General features: G+C 37.9%; 1 protein-coding gene across 3 annotated transcripts in view; it reads right to left on the bottom strand.

Annotated features, from left to right (window-relative positions):
- Positions 1-25139, bottom strand: part of enox2 (ecto-NOX disulfide-thiol exchanger 2) — a 209837-nt gene that overhangs the window by 141704 nt on the left and 42994 nt on the right. The window contains exons 2-3 of one of the 3 annotated variants that reach the window (XM_081611697.1): positions 24078-24200; positions 21906-21995 (exon numbers count right to left, since the gene is read on the bottom strand). In XM_081611697.1, coding sequence (XP_081467823.1) covers positions 21906-21939 — 34 coding nt within the window. In that variant the 5' untranslated portion in view covers positions 21940-21995; positions 24078-24200. Of the gene's footprint in view, positions 1-9336; positions 9810-21905; positions 21996-24077; positions 24201-25139 lie in introns of those variants that run through there. The other 2 variants (XM_081611696.1, XM_081611698.1) reach the window with 2 other exon arrangements.

The following is a 25139-nucleotide window of genomic DNA, read 5'->3' as shown; positions in this document are numbered from 1 at the left end:
TGGCTGATTTGTGAATCCAATTATGTCCCCGTCTGTAATGGCTGTGTTCACTTCCATAATGTTCAGTCAGCTATTGTCAGCGTATGTCCTTAAGGTCCAAGCATCCAATCTGAAAGATACTCGCTATCACTGATCTATGAAACAACTAACCTGGCGTGTTGCAGTGCAGGATATTACACAGGAGGTAAGAGTATGTTGGTTTTCTCTTGCAGGTTTTGACTCCAAGAACGCATAAGTACAGAGAACACAATTGTGAAGTGGAATGAAAGTGATCAATGGTACATGCAATTTTTACAAAGTCTGAAAATTATAGCATGAATTTATGTTCAACCTCTTTCACCTTTAACTTCTGTTAACCCCCCACCCCCTAAGAAAATTGAATTACCCAATTAAAGCCCACCTGTGTGCATTTCTGATCTTAATATAAATCTGGCTGTTCTGTGAAGGCCTGTTGGAGAACATCAGAGATAAAACAACATCATGGTAAGAAAATGCATTTGTATGCTTCTCTTTGGAGATTTTGTTGCAAGTAACAGTTTACAAAAAGAAACATGAACTCTTATCCATTTCCTGATACTTCCTAATTATGTGCTACTTTGTGTTGGTCTATTCCTCTGAAGTACATTTATGCTATAAGGGTCGACAAAATGCCAACAAGTTCAGGGACAGTGACACAACCGTAAAGACTAAATGAGCAGAAAAATACTCCTCATGTGCAACATTAAATGATGCCGTTTTCCGTGTCACATATTTTCCTCTGAATTATAACTTTAGGCTCATATACCAGACAAGCAGGAGAACAGGTGCTCCTCCCTCCTGCATCGTCCTGTCTGAAATTATGTTCAGAGATTCTGCTGACATTCTCCTGAGCGTAATTTGAGATTTAGCCGGGACTACTTTTCTAAACAAGCGTGAATGAATATGACTGTTCCCAAGTCTTTAAGGTAAACAAGGCCAACTGTGAACTGAAATATTACATTCAGTAAATCTGACAGATGGGGGGTTTGGTTTCAGGAATAATAATCGTTTGGGAAGTAGGCTATAGTCCTTTCACACATGTATTCCCTGAAAACACATTGAGAGACAGTGAAATCCTGACTGAATCTTCAAATCTGCTCTTGTCATCATGTTCGTTTCATGCAAATGCTGACCTCAAGATGCATTCCAATGTTTCAAAAATAGACAACGCTATAATTTGAAGAACCCATCTAGAAAGCTACACCCCATTCCCGGGTAAAAATGTTACAGCAGTGTTGTATCATCCTCCTCTAAATGCTGACCTCTCATTCCTCAGAAAGAGGCTGAAAATAAGGCTACAGACCGACCTGCAACTGGGCAGTAAGATATGCTGAGAGCAGAAAAAAGCCTGCATTTATCCAACAGCAGGGATCTGACTCCAGCCAGGCTCACTGCCGTACACACGCAACTACAGGGCTTCCTTTGAGCTCAAAACACCAAACCTTTCAGAGCTGCTCTGGTGACATTTCGTGAAAAAGAGCTGCACAGTGAGAAACTTTAAGTTTCTTGATGCAAATTAAAAAGAAGAAATCAAAGTCACCACAAAAACTGTCCTGCAAATGGAACATTCCTGGGTTAGCCATAATGTTGCAACCTCATTCCCTCAGAGAGCTGAGCTATCATGTAAACAGGAAACAGAATATGAATTTAATAGCCCGGCAGACCAACTCAGCTCGCCATCCCATGAAAGCAGCCCCTGTTCTCATTTGAACTGAACAGCAAAATGTCTCCACAAGACAGAGAGAATACAAAGAACCTCTGGTGCCCTTTTAATAATGCATTCTTGGTTACATTCTGTCCATCCATTTTGGTACGATTTCGCTCCTTTGCCCCCTTAAGCCATCCGTTCTTCCTAAAGTAACAGCCACATAAATCTGGCCTCTCAGTCTCTATTACAGTGGAGTGATGGCTGCTTTCCAGACAGGCAATCTCTGGACAGCCCTCTTTCTCTGATCCGAGCCACTGAACCAAGCTCTCAGGTATGAGGGAAGAATGTTCAACATCAGCGTGTGAAACAACTTTGGCTAAGAGGGTCAACTCTGAAGCAACTCATACTCATAAGTTAGCAGCAAAGGGGCAATAAATGTCAAGAGATTTATTTGTAATACATTCTGGTCTCTCTCAATTGAATCCACAATACATCAAAAGTATCCCTAAACTGTAAACGTAAGGGAGATAATCCTTACAAAATACAAGAAAGCAATAATATGCTGTCTCCTAAGCAACACTGGAAAAAAATAACTCCAAAAAAGTATTTAGCACTGCCCTCCATGTATCTGGTGATCCATCATCTGACATACTTTCTAGTGCAACACATCTCACTTGAAACTGCTGAATAAGGACAAAAAAACAAGAAAATAAGAAAAAAAAGGCATGTTTCTGTCTTTAAGACTGCCTTCTTACCAGACAAGTACAACATTTTTGTCTTGTTTCAATCACAGTTATCCTCTCCCATCTAGAAACGCACTGAAGTGGGACATCCCAGGGGACGCACTAACATGTGCCTAGAACAGTACAGTGACAGCTGTACCTGCACTCTGGATTGTCTCACTAGAAAAACACAAGCCTAAGCACAATTTCTGAAGGCTGACTGGAACGCTGTCACCAAATATTTGCGTTCCAAGGGCTTAACAGCCAAACAGGGTTTCTGCTCTCACACAATTATACAGAAAAATAGCTGCTTAAAAAACAAAGAAAAACAAAAACAAGATCATCCAAGGTCTACCTTAAAGTTGAAAAGGTTTTCTATTAGGTTTTAAACAGCATATATGAACTAAAGTTCAGTCATTTATCTGCTAACAACAAAGAAAATGACCAAATAAATACTTTGGCAAGTACAATTGTATTATTTTTCTACTTAGAACCAGGGAAACCATAAAGAATAATAAGAACAGCCATTTGTTTCTCATAAAAATATAAATGCACCAGGTCTTTGGCTAAGGATTCAATTTGGCTGATTTTTTTGCTTGCCCTGCCTTGTCCTAACACTCTTTAGTGTGAACCCTATTGCTGGGAGAAGACTCAAACTTTGAAAGGTTTAACAATGTTAGGGATAAGGCTGCACAATATATGGCAAAAAACTGAAGTGGAATAATTATTGGCTTATTTATTTGAAGTGCTGTGAACTTGCATTTTAAATGTCGCTGTAATATTTAGTCAGTTAAACACAGTCTTGAGGCCTCTACATAATCAGGCGTACTTCACAAACTTCAATGATTATTACATTTTTAGTATATTTTGCCATGTTAAACTCAACTTTGTTAAAAAAGAAATTGCAAGAAGCACAGATGTACGAAGCCATTTGTAAGGAAACCGTATTTTCTACGAGAAGCTGACAAATATGTGTTTTATTCAGGCTGAGAGAGAGAGAGCAAGACTTTCAGCAAGAATTCAACAAGAATCCTGATTACTGGCCAAACTGGGTTCTGCCAGCCTTTTGGAAATTTAAAAGTAAAAGGAAGTTCTCTGTTATTGAGGGAACATACCCAGGCACCCCTGTGATCACAATGTTCAGATAACAGGTTAAAATGTCAATTCTGTAGTCATTTTGTTTTAACAGCAAAATAATTTCTTACATTAAATGCTCTTGCTGGGATATTGCCTCTTATCCTCACATAAATAAGCAATGGCTTCTTACTTAGAAAAAACAATATTCCGAGTGCAATTCTTAAACTTGTCCCAAAAGAACATTTGTAAATCTACCAGAAAATGGTATCAGTCAAATCATCACAAAAGAAGCCTTAACTTATTAATCACTACTACATTAATATGCAACATTGGAATTTATGATCAATGCTAATGCTAATAAGCAATGAAAATGAGAAGCGAATATGTTACAAAGTACCACTTTATCTCTGAAAATATAATCTCTCGAATAGTTCCGTCAGATTTTGAGACTCGACACCCTCAGAACTGATGCCAATGCCATTGTTGTTGTTCGAAGAAAAACAGTAATTATGTACTTTTGAGATAAATTATGAAAACAGACACTTGTACAGCAACTTCATTTAATCAGCATAATCCAGCTTCTTCAAACTGTGTCTCCTTTCTTCTACCGCTTAAATGGACCATTAGCTGGGTTTAAACACAGCTGCACTGCAGTCGAAATCCATCCTCGCAGACGTACTCAAATAAAGCAAATGCAGAATACGGCTGTAATGGCTCACTTCATCTTTCATGTGGCTAAAAACCTGCTTTTCAAATTCCTTATCTCCAATTTCAAGGTTCTTTGAGTGGTGACTTATCATGAAAGTGATTAGAAATGAAGAGCTCCCCCCGCTGATACGGCTGGAGCCCGAGAGTCGGTTGCCTCTAGGCTGCTGAGCTCTCCTGCTCTTAGAGACTCAATACCAGATGGCAGGTTCAAGTGCTGCTGCTGCAAGCATTATTGCTGCTCCCAGGGATCTTCTACACCAGCTACCATAGATTTCTTTAACCTGGGTAGGTTTTAGATTCCCTTTAAGAATACTAATGTTTAAGAATGGACAATTTTAACCAAGCCAGAAGGTACTTAAGGAGACATTAATACCTACTGAACTAGGTATGAATGTCATCAGTCCCTATTTACTGTACATCAGTAAATAGGGACTGATGTACAGGGATCGAAAGTCATACAGTGGGATCCCTGTACATCAGTCCCTATTTACTCTGACACTCCTAAATAAAACAAAACAGTATCTCAAGATTCGGACATCTCGCTATACATTGTGACACTGAGTTCAGGAGAAGGAGAATTGAGACCAATACTGGACATGTTGACCTACATGCAAAGCACCAAGCAGAAAACTAACCCTGAACACATCATCCCAAGGGTGAGACATCGCTATGACTGGCAATCTTGGAATTAAATGCGTTATAGGTAGCAAGACCTAATGCCATCAGGAATTTATGGGAAGTCTTCAAATTTACTTTGAGGAGGAGAAAAGGCTGAAATTTCATGTTCGACATGTATAAAGTTGTTACAGACAAGGGGGGTTTTGCTGTAATTTCAAGGGGCCTCAATAAAAATGACTAATACATATACTAGACATTTTTGTGTTAGACATCTTTGGTTTAGGCATCTAAACCAAAGATAAAAAGGTGTGGATGTGAAAACCTTTGCAGATGACTGCAGGTGAACGTTACACAGGAACTAACAGTTACAACCCTGACAATCACCTACACATATCTAGAACCAACAAGAAGCCAGTCAAATTCATCAGAAACACAGCATATGGGATGAAGTTTTTTTCCTTTACAAAAAAAAAAAAGCTGCCAATTATCTTGGGAAAGATGACAGAAATAAATTCCTGGTTTAGAAATCTACAAACCATCTCTAAGGAAGGAATTTAAATGTTTCTTGATATAAAGAGACCAAATATAGGTTTTTTTTCTGCTTGACAGTGCAACAGCACCCGCAGCAACATTTTGTTTCTGATAAAAGAAACTTTTCAATTGAGAAATAAAGATTTCTTCTTGTAGGATGAAATAGCAGCGTAAACCTCAAAGTTCAGCAAAAGAGTTTCTGAGACTTAGGATACAAACAATCAGGAATAAAGGGGGAAGAAAAAACTAAATAATCTTCCCTCCAGGGTTCCTACACACCTTGCCCGTTTATGTTTTTCTTGAAATCTTTCCAAATTTATGGAGATCTGAGTAGAAACCATTTACTTTGACAGTACTTCAACAGTTGCACATTTACAAGCAACAATGAAAAGCTCAAGTTGCTTCCAATTTAGAGCTGCTTCACAGCTTTCTCGCACATATAAACCACTGCAGCTCTTTCTCAGAATCTATCATGCTTAAATGTGTCAAAACAACTCTAAACATAAGTTCTTTAAAGCGTAGTTTATTTTATGTTTAATTCTTTATCTTTTCAAAAAAAAAAAGGACAAAACAACAGTTTCAATGCTGTATTTGCAGGCACATAAACAAGACCTACAAAAAATACTCTTCAATTGTGTACGACCACCAATAAAGCAGTAAAATTTCTCTTGTATAATTTTGAGTGCACATTTAGCATTTGGTGGCTCTCAATCACTAATAGAATTATAGTTGCAGATGGATAAAAAACTGTTTAATCTACTCCATATATCTTAGCCATCTACTCAACAAAAAGACATCCTATGGAAATGTTTTCAGAAGCAAAAGCAAAAATTCTTCCAAATTTGTACTTTAATTATGTTTTTATTGCAATTGCCATTAGTTGTCTTTTTTTTTTTACTATCGGCTGAAGGAAACACTTCATAAAACCCATTCTGAATCCAGAAACAGCCTGTGCACTACGAGAAACTGACTAATATCCATTTATTTTAAAAAAACTCAAGCTGTTGAAAAAATTTGTCAACATGTTGTATGCCAAAAAAATAAATAAAAATCCACGTACCCTCCAAAAACAAATCTTTCTTGCCAGTATGAAATAGTTCACCCTGACTAGTTTGGTATAACTAACTACAAACAACTCTGCCAAAGCTTTCAAAGTAGATGGCATTCGTTTGAGTGCAGAAATTGGCTCATAAGAAACCTAAAGTGTCTCCTACCTATCTGTCACCTCGGTTTTGAGCTGTCAGGTGACAACAGCCGAGCAGAATAGCGATGGGCAGGCAGTCGGTAAATAGCTTCTATTTGTGACACACAGATGAATAAATCATGCTGGTCTGGATTCTGCTGGCACATTTGCTTTTTGCAAGAACCAGAAAAACTCACCAAATCAGAAGAAACTGCTTCTGACAGGCTAGAGTGCATTGCTTTTAGCTTTGACCACGTTCATAAAAACACTAAGATTACAGCTTGTTTATCCATGATGACATTAGGGCTGCTGCTGTTCAGGCTTTCAAAATCCATTCAACAATCCCAAAAAGGCAGAGCAGTCGTCAATTACATGCATTACCATGGACTTAACGCTGCCACTGACATAGCTTGATTGAAGAAAACAGAAATTAGAGAGCAGCTGGTGAGTCTTATTTCTGTTAAGTCGTCCACTTCTCTTTTGTCTTCCCTTAAACCACTTCTGCAGTGAGAATCCCACTCGATAACCTCAAACAGTCAAGCAGCAGCCAATTAAAACTTTCCTAAAAGTTTCCACATCTCTCTGTGTATTATAAAGTATTGCTCTGCATAAAATCTAAATTTGTTCTGCAGCACCACCTTCCTATGCCAAAGCAGAGCTGAAAAATTTAAGCTTCTGCTCAAGCACTGCATGTAAAACCTTAAAATCTCATCTCGCTGACAGATCTAAGCAAAGAGCTTCCCTCCCCTCACCGCATTAAAGGCAATCTAAAGATGCTGCGCCAGTTGATCAGAGGGAACTGCAGCCGTGCGGAGGTAAATTGCTGTCACCAGGCCTGATGGACCTTTTCCCTCCCAGTGGTCACGGGGAGGCACTCGACCTCCGTTCACTCAATTTGATTTGAAGCGTGTTTGCGCCTCTGGATGGGAGGAAACCAAGCTCCGTCTGCGCACGATTAGCAACACGTATGAGGGGGAAAATGAAAACCATCCAAACAGAGAGAAAGAAAACTCACAAGCAGGCATGAAACAATATTAGATTTTCACACTATGATAACCTTGAGTTAAAATACCACATTTTCACTGGTTAACCTACAAAAAACAGCATAGCAGGCAGATGTCATGCTCTTTCACTTAAAACAATAGAGCAACAATTATCTACACTGTTGCAGATATAATATGCCATAATATTTGGTACATTTATAAGGATATTATACTTAATCATTTTTTTTGCTTTGATTTTAATACAAAAGCATCTTTCAAGAACTTAAATCACAGAATATTGTGCCTTTTTATATTTTTGAAGTGAGTAGTCAGGCTATCTGCTCTAGCTGCCAGTTTTCAATCTTCTCTTTAACAGACCTTCCAGTTGCTTGTCTTAATTTGAGTGATAAGTGGCACTTCTTTTGTTTCCATGTAATGACTAAGGAAATCTTTCTAAAGATCTAAATTCAACTTTTACTTTAGAATATACAGATTTCTTTTAGCCAAAGGAAATAGCAGAGCAGAGCAACTGCCCAGCACTTTCCCCTGCATCTCATTAAAAGGATTTCCTGGACTAACCTTGGTAGTGCTACACCACAAGTCTCAAGCCCTTAAGATCAACATCCAAGTTCGATCCAAAACTCTCCAATTAATCAAGCTGCTTGAGTTGCAAAAATACCTTGACATTCACCATAAAATACCTCAAGTGCAAAAATGATTGAAGGGACTTAATGCAAACACTTATGCGAGTGTTTCATTTATATTTTTACTGCAGGTGGTTTGAGTTGATCGTTGCTCTTGGCTGAGAAATGAGAAGTACATTTCTAAATGCTCAAAAGGATGAGAATATATAAGGGCTAATTAGTGATGCAGTAAAAGAAGTGGGAAATTACAGCCGTGAGACTTTTCTTTGACAAGGCTTTGCTTTTATGAGCTTAAGGAAGGCAGTAATTACACTGCGAGCACACAAAACAACAGCCAAATAAATAAACAACATAGGAATAAAGAAAAGCGGTGGGACATCCGAGTTAAATTTACCATGACCATAAACAGAGCAAGCTGCAGAACAGAGTGCCAGAATAAAGCGGAGTAAGCAGGTTAATGCCAGAGTTCAAAAACATCATCCTCGCTTAATTAGATCCTGGGAGTCCAGAGAAAATGACCCATTTTTTTTTAAAGGGAGCTACTTATGGAGCTGTGGTGATTCAGGAATAAATGACACGGAAATCCCACAACAAAACCAACCAAAGTCCTTGTATTTATGAAGCAAAGAACTCCCTGTAAGATGGGCCTGTCTACTTTAATGTGCCTAACCGAGGTCGATCATGATGTACTAATGCAGCCTCTCAGAAACAGGATCCCCACGGGAGGTGAGAAATATGCAACATCTTACAGCAGAGATCAGGCGTCATTTCCTAAAACTTCCATTCAAAACCAGCATCTGGAGACGGGTGAGATAATGCGAGTGGGGATATTTTCATGATCATCTATCATCATAAATCAGATCATTCCACATCAAAAAGCCCCAAAGAGAAGAGAAATAACAGCGCAGCCACACTGAGACCGAGAGGCTTGCCCTGCTCTTTTGCATTGCGGTCTCAACAGCTGGAAAACGCCCGACCACTTCGGGCAAGTGAATCCTCCGGCTCGCAGTTATAACTTACACCAAAATAACAAAGATGCGCACATAAATGTCCCGAAACGCTGCGGTGAGAGGCGTGCAGAGACGCACGCTGTAGCCTGCAGCAGTGTGACAATAACACCCCCCCGTTATCAACACAACACGGCAAGAGGACACCGAAGGAAAACAGCCAGCGAGAGTAGGATGAAACTTGGAAAATAATGTACCCGTGTACTGCAAGAGGAACATTTTCCACGGAAGGCGAGGTGCGAGTCCTTATCGGTCCTGTGTTGTAGGACGAACTGTAAGAGGTTTCAAAAAAAAAAAAAAAAAAATCCTTGAATGGAGCCGGGGCTGGTTTCTCTGTCAGTCCGCTCCGCTGTGCTCCGCTCGGCAGACTGGACTGCAATGAGAGCAGCCAGTCGAAGCGGGACCCTTTTTGACTACGGCAGGCGAAGCCCGCCCTCTAGACGTGCCCGGTTCGCCGGATGTAGCCGAACAGTTCGCTTGGTGCGCGCGAACAGCGATCAGGCGACACTGTTCCGTTGTTCCAGCTGGTGCTGACAAACGCTTTGCACCTAATATATTACACCTTGCGGTAATGAGGCGAGGCGCGTTCATGCGTTAGTGAAGAGCAAAGAAATAATGCTGCTTCCAAGCTTCCCCAGTTCTCCCCAGGCAAATCCAATTCATTTAGCGCAGCCCCGACATGCTTTTCGGACAAATAAGAATTTTTGTCAAGTAGTGTTTGTATAAAGTGGGACAAATAGCTGTCGGTTATGTGTCCAAAACTTCTGGCAGCGATTCTGTAAAAGGTGTCATTCAATAGTTTGCCAGTTGGAGGAGGAGAAGCATAGAAATCAACGTTTCAGTGTAAAATGCTGAACATGCAAACTGTGGTAAAACCCCTTTCCTCTCATTTCTGAACCATGATCTACACACTGAACTGTGTGAGCAAAAATAGCAAAAGACAAAGTTTAATTTGAAAAGGCTCAAAAGACCCTCTAAAAGATGTCAAGTCCTTGCTTGACAATAAGTAGATCATAATTTAAATGTGATTTTAAACCAGTTTGAAAAGTGAAAATCAGATTTATCACACGTTTTAATCTTATGGGGAAGACTGCTGACTTGACAGTTGTTCAGCAGAGAGTCACTGTTAGGTCACTGCTATAGAAGATGGCTGGTTGCGGTCTTGTATCCAAGCAAATTAATAAAGTTTGGTGGAAGAAAAAAGTGTGGCTTTCACAAAGTCATTCCTGACACAAACGAGCAGAGACAAGCTACCTCTGGTCACTCAGAAATCACTATCCCATACAGCTCTGATTTTTCAAAAATAAAAATTGAAAAAGGCAGAAGCGCTGGAGAACACGAAGGATTATGTTGGATTCATTTTAGCAGTCTTTGGTGGAAGACTAAAGTGCATGTAGTTCTTTAAATGTCCTTTGCTGAAAATTACACATATTTGTGGCTTCAAAAAATATTCACTTAAATTACTTTTTTTATATTACAGCTCTCAATTCACCCAAAACGTTGTGATTGAAACTGGTTTGGGTCTTAAAAACCGAAATGGACAACACTATGTCATGAAACAAACAAACAAAAAAACATACTGTAGTTAGGTTCATAAATAAAACAAATATCTTGCAAAAATCAAAAGAAATCCAGCAATATGACAGGAAGGGAAATGTGCAGCTCCACAAGTCTGATTTATCCTTGGGTACAATTTTCAGCTGGTGCCGCTTTCATCTAATCAAACAATTACATACGAGTATAAACATGATGGAAATATGGAGCCATCGGCCCCATCAGGGAATAGACGGAGTCCAAAAGATGAATGTGTTTTTGGTGCAAAATGTGTGAAGCAAACCCGGAACAAAAAAGGCCTTGTGAGATGTTGACTTGTACTGGCAAGAGAGGGCATTTATATTCAGTGAAGCAAGCCCTCTGCTAACATGAGCTGAAAGACCACTCAGAGAAGAAGAAGCCATTTCATCACAAGCAATATAAAGGTCAGATTATGATATTATTCTACAAATGCACGGAGTAAAAAAAAAAGAAGACATTTATTTGATTAAACTAAATTTGAAATGTTCAAATAATAATCGCCGTCTTCATATTTGTAGAACAAAGGAAAAAGGTTCTAACTCTGAGAACACCATCTTAATTGTGGCAGCACCATGTCCTGTTGGAGTTTGCTGCATGAAGACCTGGTTCACTTTATAATATTGGTGGTAATGTTAACAAAAAAAAAACATTATGTGGAAATATTGAAGCAAAATCTCAAGACTTTACTAAAGATGGTAAAGCTTGGGCCCAATGGGCCTTCCAGATAAATAATAATTTTACCATCCAATTATTTGCCAGTTCTGTCTGGAGAAACTAGCAAACTATTGTAAGAAGCTTGAGGACAGACTATTATAGTATATATATAGTTATATATAGTATAATATATAGTATATATTATAGTTTTAGTAAAAGAAAAAGTTCTCATCTTCAGGTAAAATGGTGCAAATACTAGCTAAATGTCAAAACAGCAGTGAAAAACTAGCTTGTAGTACCACACCTACTACATTCCAACATAAACATCTGTATGAGTGAATTAGTGTACCTGATAAGAAAGCTTACCCCAATGCAGTCCTGCCTCTTGTAATGATCTAATAATAATACCTACATTCAGCCATTTCTAATTTTACATCAAATGTGTTTCTTTGAGCATTAATATCTTCCTCACTCAAACATTTATGCTATGCTGTTTTCATACTGTGAACAACGCATTAGATAAAAGCAAAATGAACAAGGCTTCATCAACGCTCAGTCAAAAGATTAATTACACAAGAAATACAGCAGAGCACACGCTATTATGCTTCCATAATTAGGCACTAGCTGTGTACTGAGACAAGCAAAATATCAATGGGAACATTATCTCGTGTATCAGCATGGCGGTCAGCTGGCTCCTTTATTCTTGCCTCAAAAACTGCTTGTGGAGAGACAATGACTTCTTAATATGAATAATTCATGAAATATTTAATGTCAACAGAATGTCAAATAAGTTTACAACTCGCTCATTTTAGTCCTTTTGACACTTAGTTCAGCAATATTTAATTTAAAAAACAGTGCTGCTGTATTAAAACATTCTAAAAATCAAAACTACCTGGCATGTTCAGGCTATGGTCAGCTGTATAACACCAGCACATGTCTGCATTGAGAAAAGCCCTCTAAAGTGATCATTTCCATCTGCGAACACACAAGTTCAGACTTAAAATGACTTCATGCAACAATGACATGACACTACATAAACTGAAGCAGACCCAAAGGTAAATTAGCCACATTTAGAAACACAGAGTGAGTTTTAATGCAAATTGCCAAAAATGTGAAAGAGAAAATGTGAATTAATGTACATCAACACGAACAGATGGTGGTTGTAATTCTTCAGTTGGCTGCTTGAAAGCACTGCAGAGGAAGAGTGCAATTTAAAACACATTAAATCTGTAAAGGAGGTAGCAGACTCCTGCTTATTTCACCTACTTGTGATGTTTTAGATTTCTTGTATTTTTGTGTCTTTTTCACAGCAAACTGCACTTTTTTTAGCAGTTTATTTTATTGATGCACCTTTCAAAGATGATGCAGATTGTGTAGTTGTTTTAGAATCTGAAGGAAGTTTAATCAGAATCCATTTCTTCTATTCCGATTAAACCCACCTGGTATTTTGTCAGCTGCAGTCTTTAAGAGGTAAAGTGATTACTGGATCAACTTATGCATCTATGACTAGTTTCTTCAAGGACTGAAGAAAACCCTAAAGGTTTTTGCAAAGCCATTTTATCATTATTTGAAAGGAAAGCAATCTATTCAAATTTATCTACAAAGACTCATAAGTAAACTTGAGGTGGAGTTTCACAAAATCCACAATCTGTTTGGCTCCGGGATTAGGAGTCATGGTTTTGTTTATTTTTTTCCTAAAAAAAAAAAATCCGACTACAGAAATGCCATAATAAGAAATCTATAATTAAAAAAAGGTTTAGACAAGTTATTTTCTAAGACTGATTGACTTGAAGATGATTCCTTTGAGTTTTATTAAAAATATTTTATAACAGTTTAAAATATTCCTCAAAATCATATAGTCATTTTATTTAAATTTTGCACCCCATCCTTCCTGTGTTGCAGTCATTTTTTGACATAATAGTTAATGGTTAAATATAAAGCTAATGAAAACATGACATGTAAGATTACAATTCTTTATCAGTCCAAAAAAAATAAAAATAAAAATAAACATTTACATGTCAGTTTAAAGAAGACTATGTTTAATACCTGGAGAAAGGTTGTTATTTTAATCTGGTAATTTATTTGTGTTTTTGTTTTATAATTTCCTTGATGTCACAACGTTTTGGAATTACAATGGAACACTTCGTTATAAGTTTATGTCATTATGACTTTAGTAATCTGATGGTCATGTTATGTCTTTATTCTAAGTGCTTATGAACCTCTCTGGGCTTCACACTCAAGGTAAGATACTGTTTTCTGCAGCTGCTCAGGAGCCAGACTGCCTCCAGTGTTTAGGATTTTTTTGTCCTCCACATAAAACTGATGTGTGGCTGTTGACAGAATCCACAGACTCTGAGCTTCAGTTGGAGCTTTAATTTGACCTGTTTATGAGTTTTTGATCATGATCTCATATCATTCACACGGTATAAGATAAAGCTGACAGTGATTTTTACCTAACAATTGATTTTTTTTCCCACAACATGGTGTTGGTAAATTATCAGCAGGAGCAAATATCATATTTATATTCTTTGCAACATAATTTAGATTTAGCTGTGAAGCATCCTGACACTAGTTATGGTTTTGCACTCCATCTGAATTTTTCAGTCTCACAATGTTGTTGTTTAAAAATTGTGGGATTGTCAAGTTGTGACTCTCTCTTCCTTTTGCTCCCAGTAAATAACCTCTGGCGTCCCTGTAGACGATGCAGCACTTCGGCTACATGCACTCCAGTATGGAGACCCAGAGGCGTCAAAAACAAGTGACTATTCATGCGATTTTAATGTGTTCTCAATGTGTGATTTGTCCATTAAATGTATGTCAAATTTTCCCGTCTTCTAACAAAACAGTTTGTTTAAATTTCATGAATATTTGGCCTTTCCAGTCAATCTTCCTCCCTCCGTTCTCACTGGTTGCCGAGCTGCTGGGGGAAGCACTGAGGATGATTTCCAGTATTCATAGAAATTACAACTTTGTTCTTTGCTGATACTTATTTAAGCTTTTAAGTGAAAAACTCTTTTTGGAAGTATGGCTTAACATGTTTTGGCTGCTGTTGGTGGAACTGTTGCCTTGCACCAAAGATATCCTGGGCTCAAAAGTCGGCCTGTGATCGTTCTGCATGGAGTTAGCATGTTCTCCCTCTGCTTCTCGAACCGTTCTCTCTCAGTTCAAAAACATGACTGCTAGATCAGCTGCTCTCTCTAAAAGTGTGTGTGCATTGTTGCTTCTCCTGTTTGTCTCTGTCTTGCCATGTGATGGACTGGTGACCTTTTTTTTTTGCCATCTGGGTCTCTGGTTGGTTCTGTTATTATTGCTCTATTTTGACTAGGATCTGACCTTATGTAGATAGTCATGTCTGGGAAGGTGTGCATTTGTGCCATATTTTTATATTATCAGATGATGGATTGAAGTGTATGCAGTTCAAGATTTAGTTGAATATAAAAAATATCACAATAAAATGCACTGCTGCCTGTCAGCCACCCTGTCTTGGAACAATTTAACAAGAATCTCAACTACAGGCGGCAGATGAAGAAAAAAAAAGGGGAAAAAAAAACAATATTTTCCCCTGACTTAATTTGTTATTGCATCCACCATTGTTCAGAAATCTTGCCAGCTTTTACACAAATCCTGAAGCTCAAAATCAAACTTGATAGTTTCCAGAAGACTAACGGAGGCGAAGCTGCAGCATTTAGAGGCAGGCAACCCAGTACCATAATATCTATTATGGAGAATATGTTCCATGCTGGATATTTGGAAACACCTCAGAAAGTTTATGCTGAAATATGGGCACCTGGGTTCCTCGAACATTTGGACTGCATCCTAGGCTTTGACAAATATTGGATGATTAAACTAACAGCTTCAAAAGCTAAAATAGGTCAGGAAAAATAACATACGGAACATAACGTACAGAAAGTTTGGACCAATTGTACAACAAGGCATCAGAAGACACGGTTTCCTATCAGCCACGGCTTTTAAATGTTTCATTTAGTATTCAGGATAGTGAAAAACGCAACGCAACCAGCTCAAATCAGACTGTCTTTTTTTCAAAAACCCAAAAAGGTTTGTCAGAAAATAAAGTGAATGTTTTCCAGGCAAATTCAATTACCCCTGTCAGCCCGTCATAATGAGTAACAGCCAGTGCATGCTCTCATTCAATTTTGGTGTCCATGGGGAACGATGTTTGTCTGATGTCTTGATTTTTATTTATTTTTTTATTATTATTATTTTCACAACAACGTTATTTCCGTGGCCAGCTTTGTATAGCAAAACATTCAAATGAAACGCTAATTTCAGTCTCTGTGCTGCGAAAGATGGAAGCAGCCTTGGCTTGCTTTTACAGTCAGAAGAGCGAGTGCTCTCGGTGACATCCGAGTTTCGTTGAGTCCAATGAAAGCCTGGATATTAAACATCCGATGTGTTTATCGTGACTCCAATCAGCCCAGTCATATTAGTTTCATGTAATAAAGCGGAAACACAGAAATTCCATTTAAACTAAATCTCCAGTGCAACACATTTACTTAGTTAAAAGGAAGATCATATATAATCAATAATTAAAATTTAATTAGTGCATATTAAATTAAAGCTGCATCTAATCAACAATAGCAGTAAAAGTTTAACAAGGGCTTGGGGAGGCAAAGCCTTTCTCGTGTCTTATCAAGCCTTCCTAACCTTCAATATTTGCCTCTTCACTACATATTCATGACTATTTCTCTCTGGGGATGTTCACAATGTTTGCTGACTTTTTGGAGTTACTCTCCAAATCCCACAGTAATGTTTTTCCTTCTTTAAGAGTGCAGTATTGGGCCTAAACCAGTATGAAATTATGACAGCGTGACAACCTGTGTAAAAACTGGTTTATACAGCAATTAAAAACATAAATGGCCAATAAGATTTGATTAGGACTGAAGGCAACTTTTATTCCTGATCATTACAGTTTGATATGAATTCATTGTTTTGTTGCTGAGGTGTGTACCAACTGAAGGTAATCGGGTTTTTTGTTGATACAGGTTGAAATATGTTGATAATTAATGTTAATTAATTAATGTTTTGTAATATATTTCAAATATGGCACCAAGTATTAAGAGTCCATAGAGGTAGAATTGTACTAATTAATATCCTGAGCACTCAATCTAGTCTTAACAATAGATTGTATGCTGTAAAGTTATTTTTTCAGCTTGTGAGGCTTTGACTGTAGGCAGTGATGGATGTACTGCAGAAAACATAGCATTGGGCCTGTCACGATAACTTTTGTTGCACGATAAATTGTCCTAGTAATTATTGCAATAATCAATAATATTGTTGTTTTAAGACCACTTTCAAGTAATATATTGACAATGGAATAAAAATGCAAGGTCATCCTCTAAGACCAATAAACTTTAATTATGTAAGGAACCATAAACAATAAACAAAACAGAAATAAAAACCACTCACAACAAAACCTATAAAATGGATGATGATGTATCTGTAAAGAAAATTACCTTTTGAAAATATTAATTATCAGAATGGGAATGATCAAACGCATTTTCATTTTTTGACCATTGCTTTTATTGTTGTCACAATAAATAAAACAAAAATACAGTGAAAAAGATTAAAGTCCATTCTCACATGACAATCGATGTTAATTGTTACTGGAAATATTCAACGTTTTATTTTTATTTGCTCTGTGAGGGGAAAAGTGTTGGCATTTTCCATCACCCAGCAGACAGGCAGGTGGCAGACAGGGAGTGCTGTTTTTCAGTGACAGGAGCAGCTGGGGAAACCTTTGCAATCAAAATCTGCAAAAATATTTCATAAAAGCAAGATCAAATTCTGGGGGAAGAGTGAAACTAATGAGCTCGTGTCCAAGAGCACAAATTAGCACCCTCGTCTAAACAAAAACTTATTTTAGTCACAGAAAATTTTCACAGTTTTTAAATGTAAATTAAAAAAGAATCTTGGTACTGATAACTAATCCATACATTATGTATATTTCCTCTCCAAAAGTACAAGATTCAGGTGGAAAGTTTTTTTTTAAGGAGGGCCTGCTTAGCAGCTTAAAGAGTTAGTGTTTGCTGTGGTTCCATTTAGAGATCAATAAATAACGAGTTCATAATAAATGTCATTTACTTCACTACACAGAATGAACCAAGAGCCAACGCAGAAATCCCCCAGGTCAGGGGAGACGTCTCTGTCTTAGACGGTTCTCATAAGTTTGTCTTTGACCTTCTCTTTCTCATTCCTTCTCTTTCTAATTACAAACCTCCAGCTTTTCCTTCCGTCTTTTCTCATCTCACATCCCTGCAGCCTGACTGATGGCTAGCAGGTGATGATCCAGACAAGAAAGGTAGCGGTGACTCCCCAGGTGGATTTCATAGTATAACATAGCTGTTTTCCTGGGAGGATAAGTGTAATGAGTTTCCAATAAGTAATAAAGTATGTTTAGTCAAAATGTTTTGAGAGGGAAAACTTTTATTTGCCTCCGTGTTCGTTATAATAGCGGTCGAGGAAACTACTGCAGGTGTCCTGGTGACAGCAGAATCTGTTCCAAGAGTAGGATTAGGCTAAAGCCGAAAAGAGGCCAGGATTTCCTCTGGAGAAATTCCCCTCCGCATGAATATTGATGGAAATGGGTCTCACACGGCGTGCAAAACAAGCGTTAACCCCTCTGCACTGCTGAAATGTTGTTAGCAGTGCCCTACCATCCCACAGGGCCAGACAATCACTCATTCTGAAAACTACACCCACAAAATAGTTTCAAGTAAATGAAATTAAACATTTGGCTTGTTAGTTTGACACACTACATTTAAATGCGGCAAAAAAAAAATTTCTATGAGAGCAAAATCAGTTTATGGGAGAAAGTTTTCACTAAGACGTTTTTGCTGAAGAGCAACTAACAGTTCTGAAACCCAACAACAGGCAATTTAGTCACATAGTCTGCAGCCGCTTAGAGTGGAGAGTTTAGAGCATGGGTCAAAGGTCAGGGACTAGTGACAGAATCTGATCGCAGCCTCCAAGGAAAAGAAGCATTAACTGTTTGGGAAACTAAGCCTCTCTATTAAAAAAAATTAAGTGCCTCGACAAGCATAAATTTACAAGTAAGCTGGGCCTAAATTGAAACAACACACAAAACATTAGCATATCCAGGGAGAGAACCAAACTGGAGGGAGAATCCACACTGGCTGTCTTAATTAAAAATTAAAAATTAGTTAATTTTATCTCAACCTTTTTTTTATATACCAAATTTATTTCATTTCTTCTTTTTCTTTTTTTACAGCCTGACATTTCAGATAGTAATAGTTGATAGTTGGTATCTTAAAAATGATCATATGGTTATTGGGTTAACAGCAGCCATGTTGCAGCTTCTTCCTCATTGTCTGATGTGTGTATTCTGGATCTCATCCTAAATGCAGGGAAAGAGCCCAGATCTGTCACTATCACTTTGGAAAATATCAAGATGTGCATCTCTTTAAATTTACCCCCTCAATTTTCTGTCACTTTTTGTCAAAAATGCCTGACTTTATGATCTCAGAAAAGTGGAGATGATCCTCACTTTAGTCAAGGAAAATAACTTTTTTTTCTTGCAAATTTATAACTTTTTGACATCAGAGAATACTCAAGTTCTTTGTAGAATTTAATTCAAGCTTTATTAAAGACGCGGAGTTCTGGTTCATAGGAGAGATAAAAAAAAGAATAGAGGAGAAAAAAATAGCAATCATAATATTAGTAGTGGTAAATAAGTGAAACTAATCATGGAATGTTGATGGAAATTTAGTCTTCTGTGGTCGACTTATTTTTTCTTTTGTCTCCACAGGACTAAAGAAAACTTTGTAGAACAAAAAAAACCAAACAATGTAATCACTGCTCACAACCATTGACTTTAAATCAAATATGCTGCTGAGAGGCATTACAATAGTTGGTGTAGTCTAAAACTATTTCAAATTAAATATGATACTTGATCAAACATGCCCATCCAACAAGTAGAATTTTTTTAAATTTAAAAGATCAACTCTTAACATCTTTCCACTCACAGAACACATAATCCAGACTGAGCTTACTAATGCTGCCTTAATTTTTAAAACTTGATGTTGTATTTTATGCAACACAACCTGCAGGGTTTAAATGGTGCACCTAACCTTCGGAAACAACTTGTTCAAAAAAGAAGTTATGTGAAAATACAAATGACACGTAAATACTTTCAGAGGGTCATTTTTACACTTTGATTGCTGGTGGTGTTATTTGTGCTGTACAAGGGTAAAAACACACAGAAAAGACAAAGAAAAGGATTGTGAAATTGAAAAAAAAGGGCGACATAATGGTAGACGCTCATGTATTTTGAGAACATCGTTACTTTCTGCTACGACAAACAGGGAAAGATTTATATGCCTACCAGGCGTTGTTCTTTTGTCACATTTAAACCTGACGAAACCTGATTTCACAGCAAGATCACTGGAGCTTTCTTTTTTAATTAACAAAGAGACAAAGCTTGATTTCATTGGCTCCCTTCCCGACTTTTTACACACAGTTCTATTGTGAGACGCTCCTGAACAGATGAGGCCAGATAATTAAACTGACTGAAGTCCGACTCGCTAGCGTAAGAGTGCAGAAATTGAGAGGATGTAACCGAGAGAGCCAAGCAGGCATGCTGGAGGGAAGGAGAAAGGCCGAGTATCAGACACAGCATTCATTATCACCTGACTGACCTGCATATTGCACAGTGTGAGAGCAATGGGGGCGGAGGGTCACACTCATCGGCCAAAGCTTAGCATAAAAAAAACATCTTTTTATCCCCTTTCTGCTTCTTTCCTCCAAAGTAATCTGTCACTTTCTATTTTCACACAAAGCGCTGCAGGACCCCATTGTTTCCAAAATTACAATAACAGATACTTAGTGAAATATAGTAATATCATGCCTAATGTCACACACACAACAAATAGCAGGGCTGTATAAAAGCTAATTATGCGTTTAATGGAAATCATTATCTTTTCTCCTGTGTTGAGCACTCGTGTTAGGCTATGGCAGGAAAAAAGCCGCTATAGTCCTGAATCACATTTACCGCTCATATGGAGGCATTATAATGAGGTGACTGAGCTGAGAGCAGGCTGAGGTGTCGGGAGCCAGAGACAGCGGTGCTCTGGACCTTATGTCAACATGCTACCAAAAATAAAATTACGATGTAGATTGTTGAGTATTTCTATGTAAGAAATGTATTTAAGCAATTAAGGAATACCTTTATTGAAACCTGATGAAACACCAGTGATTGCACATTCAAGTTCGAGCTGACATTTTGAAATGCTGTGTTTATTTGTTGAGCGTAGAAAAAATGATTTCTGCAAATGCTGAAACCACTTCTGTTCTCAGAATGGAATTTTCACAATTTTATTCTCTTTGGATGAAAAACATATTTGTCTTGTGAAAGTATCTCTTGCTGCATTCTTGAGATGTTGTCTCTTATGAAATGCCTCGATTTCTGTCAAAGAAATGTAAAAATCAGCAGTGGGTCGCCTAACTAGAATGTGAAGGCACAAAGCAGAAGCCTGGGCTGTTGCCAAAAGTTTGTATTATCCTGCTATTATTATTTTCCAAAACCAGTTCTGATTTGGGTTTGGGAACATTTTCCTGCAGGAACATCCAACAATGTTTAACTTTCAACCATATTTGATTAGAAGTAATATACAGAAGAGGATGAGGGCGACTAAAAACTAAGGAATTCTGACGCTTGGAAAAAAAAAAAAGTTGGACACTTTTTTCCAGTGGCTCTAAGTGACTTTGTTCTCAGAATTATGAAATCAATCTCAGAATTCAGACTTCATGATTCCTTTTTCCACTGGCCCTAATCCTCTTCTGTATAAAGAAGACCTTACTTGTAATCTTGCTTTAGTCTTCTTACTAAACTACTGACAGAACAATGCCACCACATGGTGTTACCACCACTATTTTTGCAAATGAACTGGTATCTTTGTTCCTGTGCAAACTGTGACATTTTTGTTTCTGTACTTTCAAATAAATGTCTTTTTACGCTCGGTTTTAGGTCGGAAGGGGTTAAAACTTGGACGTAGTGGGTGTTACAGCAGCAGAATGTTCCAAAAACAAACCCCAACACTAGTTTCATAATAGATACAGAAGGCTAATGGCACCAACTTTAACCGCATTGAAACTTTGTGATTATGCCTAATAGCTGGGTCTCTGCATGAAGCCATCAGAAATGCAGTAATTCTGCCCAGAACAATAGTCTGACATCCAGTCAGAATAATTATCAGAAATTAGAAGCCTCCTGATTGATTAAGGAACATTTTTCAATTCTAATGCTAGGGAGTGGGAGGCGGAGGGGTATACTGAAAAGTAAAATGTGTAGAAAAAAAAACAGAGGGGAAGATTTGTAACCAATTAGAGAGGCACAATCATCCAAGATGGATAGAATAAAATACCTGTAGAAGATAGTTTCACATGTTCCATGCTTAGAAGAAAGATCAGACATAAATTTCAGCATTTAAAAGCACTGCAGGAGGACTTGAATACAATAATGTGTGCAGAGGTTAAAAAAATGGCAGGAAAGGCATCTTACCTGTGACTCGACCTGATCTGTAGTCTTTATACATCCTACAGATGCAGCGTTACGCACTGTGATCTCAGCTTTTCTGGTCTTGCAGCAAATCTGTTTTGGGAAGCAAAACCAAGCAGAACAAATTCCTGATTAGCCAACATTTGTTCGCAAATCTCAACAGCAGAGTATCCTATGCCACAACTCCGCAACACGACTTATTCATTCGGCACTCGTTCAAGGACACTGAGTGAGATGAGCTTTAAGAAGGGACCAGAATAAAAGAAGGCTTTGTCTTGAACAGAGACACAAGACAAACACGGGAGACTGTAATTCACCCGCTTCTCTAAAAGGCACGACCTCCCTGCTTTGTGGAGCAGAAGCTCACTGGAACCAGAGAGGGCTCCGAGGTTCGGGTGGGTCCCATTGACTGCACTATTAACACTCAGGCTGGGAGGATCAGCGAAGAAATACAAAACGCTGCCAGATGGGTGCACAGAGAATTTTGTAATGCATTTCACTCCACCAAGAGACACCCTCAGGGAGCAGTGATGACCACAGTAATTGGCTTTCTCCAGCTATGATAATCTGCATCAGTCATGCCTTGCCAACACACTCTTAGACCACTGAGAAGGTCACAGTGATCCCCAAACCTCAATCCGCACAGCTGACAGCAGCCTCTGAATTCTGAGAGGAGGACATTACTGAACCATTCTCATGAATTTTACCTTTAGTTCAAGGACCTGCATGGTAAGACACTTTTCATCTACTTTTTAATATCTTTGCTTGTGACTGAGCTGACTTCGGTCTGCGAGATATTTCAAAAAACATGGATAAGACTAAAGACTTCAAGGCCAGTATTAGAAAATGGGACTGAGCACTGGATAATTTAAGCACTCTGTGAAGCGTCTACAGAGGATTTCATTTAAAGAAGTCATTGATGAGAATATCTTTTGGTCGCAATTTCTATAAAAGAGAGAAAACAAGCCGAGGTCATAAATTGTTAATAACGATCTAGAGGTTGAAGTTGTTTGTGTTGCCATTATGCCCTTGTTTTGGTAGATAATTAGCTATGTTTGCATATTTGAACCAGCGATCGTCAGGGTTGTGTGACTCTGCCACTGTTTTCTGAGTTGGAAATACAAAGAAATGTATAAATAAAAAGGAAAGTATGCTTAGCATAAAAAAGGAACAGGCCAGGAAGAGATACTTGGGTTTCTTGGTCAGAAAAAAACTAACTATTTTGTCACAATAGTGTAGCTTCTGTTCGATGTAAAAAAAGGAGAAGAAGTTTTCCACCTCAAGGACACTGTTCCCATAATCAGGCATGGTGGTGGGGTCATCATGGTGCTTTGTGGTGAAAATGTAAATGGCAATATTCTGAACATCATCATCAGGCTTAACGCTTCAGCTTGGACATTACACAAAACAGTGGAGAACACACGGTTGGCCGACAAATATATTAACATATTAGAGTGTCCCACCAAATGCCAAGACTTCAAGTCAATAGAAAATCTAAAGATTACGGGTGATAGCACGGAGGTTTTCCAACCTCGAAGACTTTGGAGGCCATCACAACACAGCAGTTTTAACCAACCATTATAAAACCAAAAAAAGATTTTAAAAAAGGGAACAAAGTAAGGACAACAGAAACAACAATAAGGTGGAGATATTAGTAATTTCTTTGTAGGGTTAGACCGTTTAAGTACAACTAAAAAATCGACATAGATGGCCGAGACCCAGAGATCTCCAGTAAAGAAAATAAAATTATGCTTTGTCACTACGCTGTTTGTGTAAATAAACAGTTCTACCTACAACCTTGTGTAATACTGCCATTTCAGACAATGATGGTGGTTTAATAAAAAGCAACCAAATGGCCAAAAGCACAAGCAAACCATTCTAAGCACTGGCAACAATCAGAAGACAAACTAAAGCACACTTTTCCATCTGTGAAGACTGGAAATGTGGCTGCGATGACACAATTTGGATGACATGAGAATAAAATTTATGGAGAATAATGACAGCTATTTTAATTTGGGAAACAGATTTTTGCTTAATGGGAGGAGTGCAAAGAAAATTTGATTTCAAACTCTTTTGTGTGAACAAAAAACAAATGGCAATAATCATTCTCTAGTCTAGGCACCCACTCACCACCATTATATTTATTACCAGCATTTTTCATTTTCACTCACTCACTTGAAGAATCCTTTCCTCAGTTCAGAAGAAGCTTTAGTTGCAAACGTGAGCAAATGTGTTCACTAATGATTATGAACGAAGCAGCTGGGAAGTTTCACAAAGACTTGTGTTATTAGTCCAACGCTGTAAATCAGATGAATAAGCAAAGCATTAGAATAGACTACCAATGGGAACAACTGCCTGTATAAATGTTTATGGCGTTAAAAGAAGGAGACACCTTTCAAAGAGGAAAATCAACATGTTCTTTGTTGCAGAAATGCAATATTAAATTTCACAAACAAAGTAGATGCAAGAAGAATTGTTGAATATGCATGACAAAATATTTTAGTTGTCAACATGATCTCATCTGGCGTGGCTGCTTATCCAGAACATATGATCTTTAAAATGATAAATGATTAAGGAAAGATATGTCAGACTAGGATTTGAGGATTCCCTCAGTGAAAAGGATTACTAGAATTAACTGACCACTAAAGTGATGGAAACCCTTACAGAAGTCTCAAAGGGTTAATATATCTTTCGTCTCCATCTCACAGAATTGGCAACCTGGGATGGAAGAAACTAAACTGTCCTCTGAAACAATTTGCTGCCTCTGAGTTATCAGAGTGACATCACAAGGACTAATCAGTATTTCACAAGTAGTTCACTGATATCTTTAATTTCCTGTTGCCATCCCTCAGCCTACGGGCTTTTTTTTTTTTTTTTTTTTTGGCAGATCATGGCAAACAAAATGGGGAGATTGGGATACTACGTTTGACAAATTGTACAAATTTGTCAAGTAACTACATGTGTACAGAAATGAATTTACCTTAAGGAATTATGCAGAGGTATTTATCAGGAAGAACTTACAGACACCACCAAACCCTGCGCTTATCATGGCGCAGGGTTTGTGCATCCTCAGGATCTCAGAAGCTATATTTTTATGGACCTGTTTGTCTTTAGTAGAGTCTTGAGGGTACAGGCTATAAATGATTTATTATCTGTCTACATGACTATAAGTCCAAGAAAGTAAGTAATCTTTTCAGGGATAACAGGGCCTTACCACGGAGACTGGACAAGATAATT

This window comes from Poecilia reticulata, chromosome 10 (genome assembly GCF_904066995.2).
Source record: "Poecilia reticulata chromosome 10, P_reticulata-male-v2, whole genome shotgun sequence".
Classification (NCBI taxonomy): domain Eukaryota; kingdom Metazoa; phylum Chordata; class Actinopteri; order Cyprinodontiformes; family Poeciliidae; genus Poecilia; species Poecilia reticulata.
This window is presented reverse-complemented; position numbering and strand designations above follow the sequence as displayed.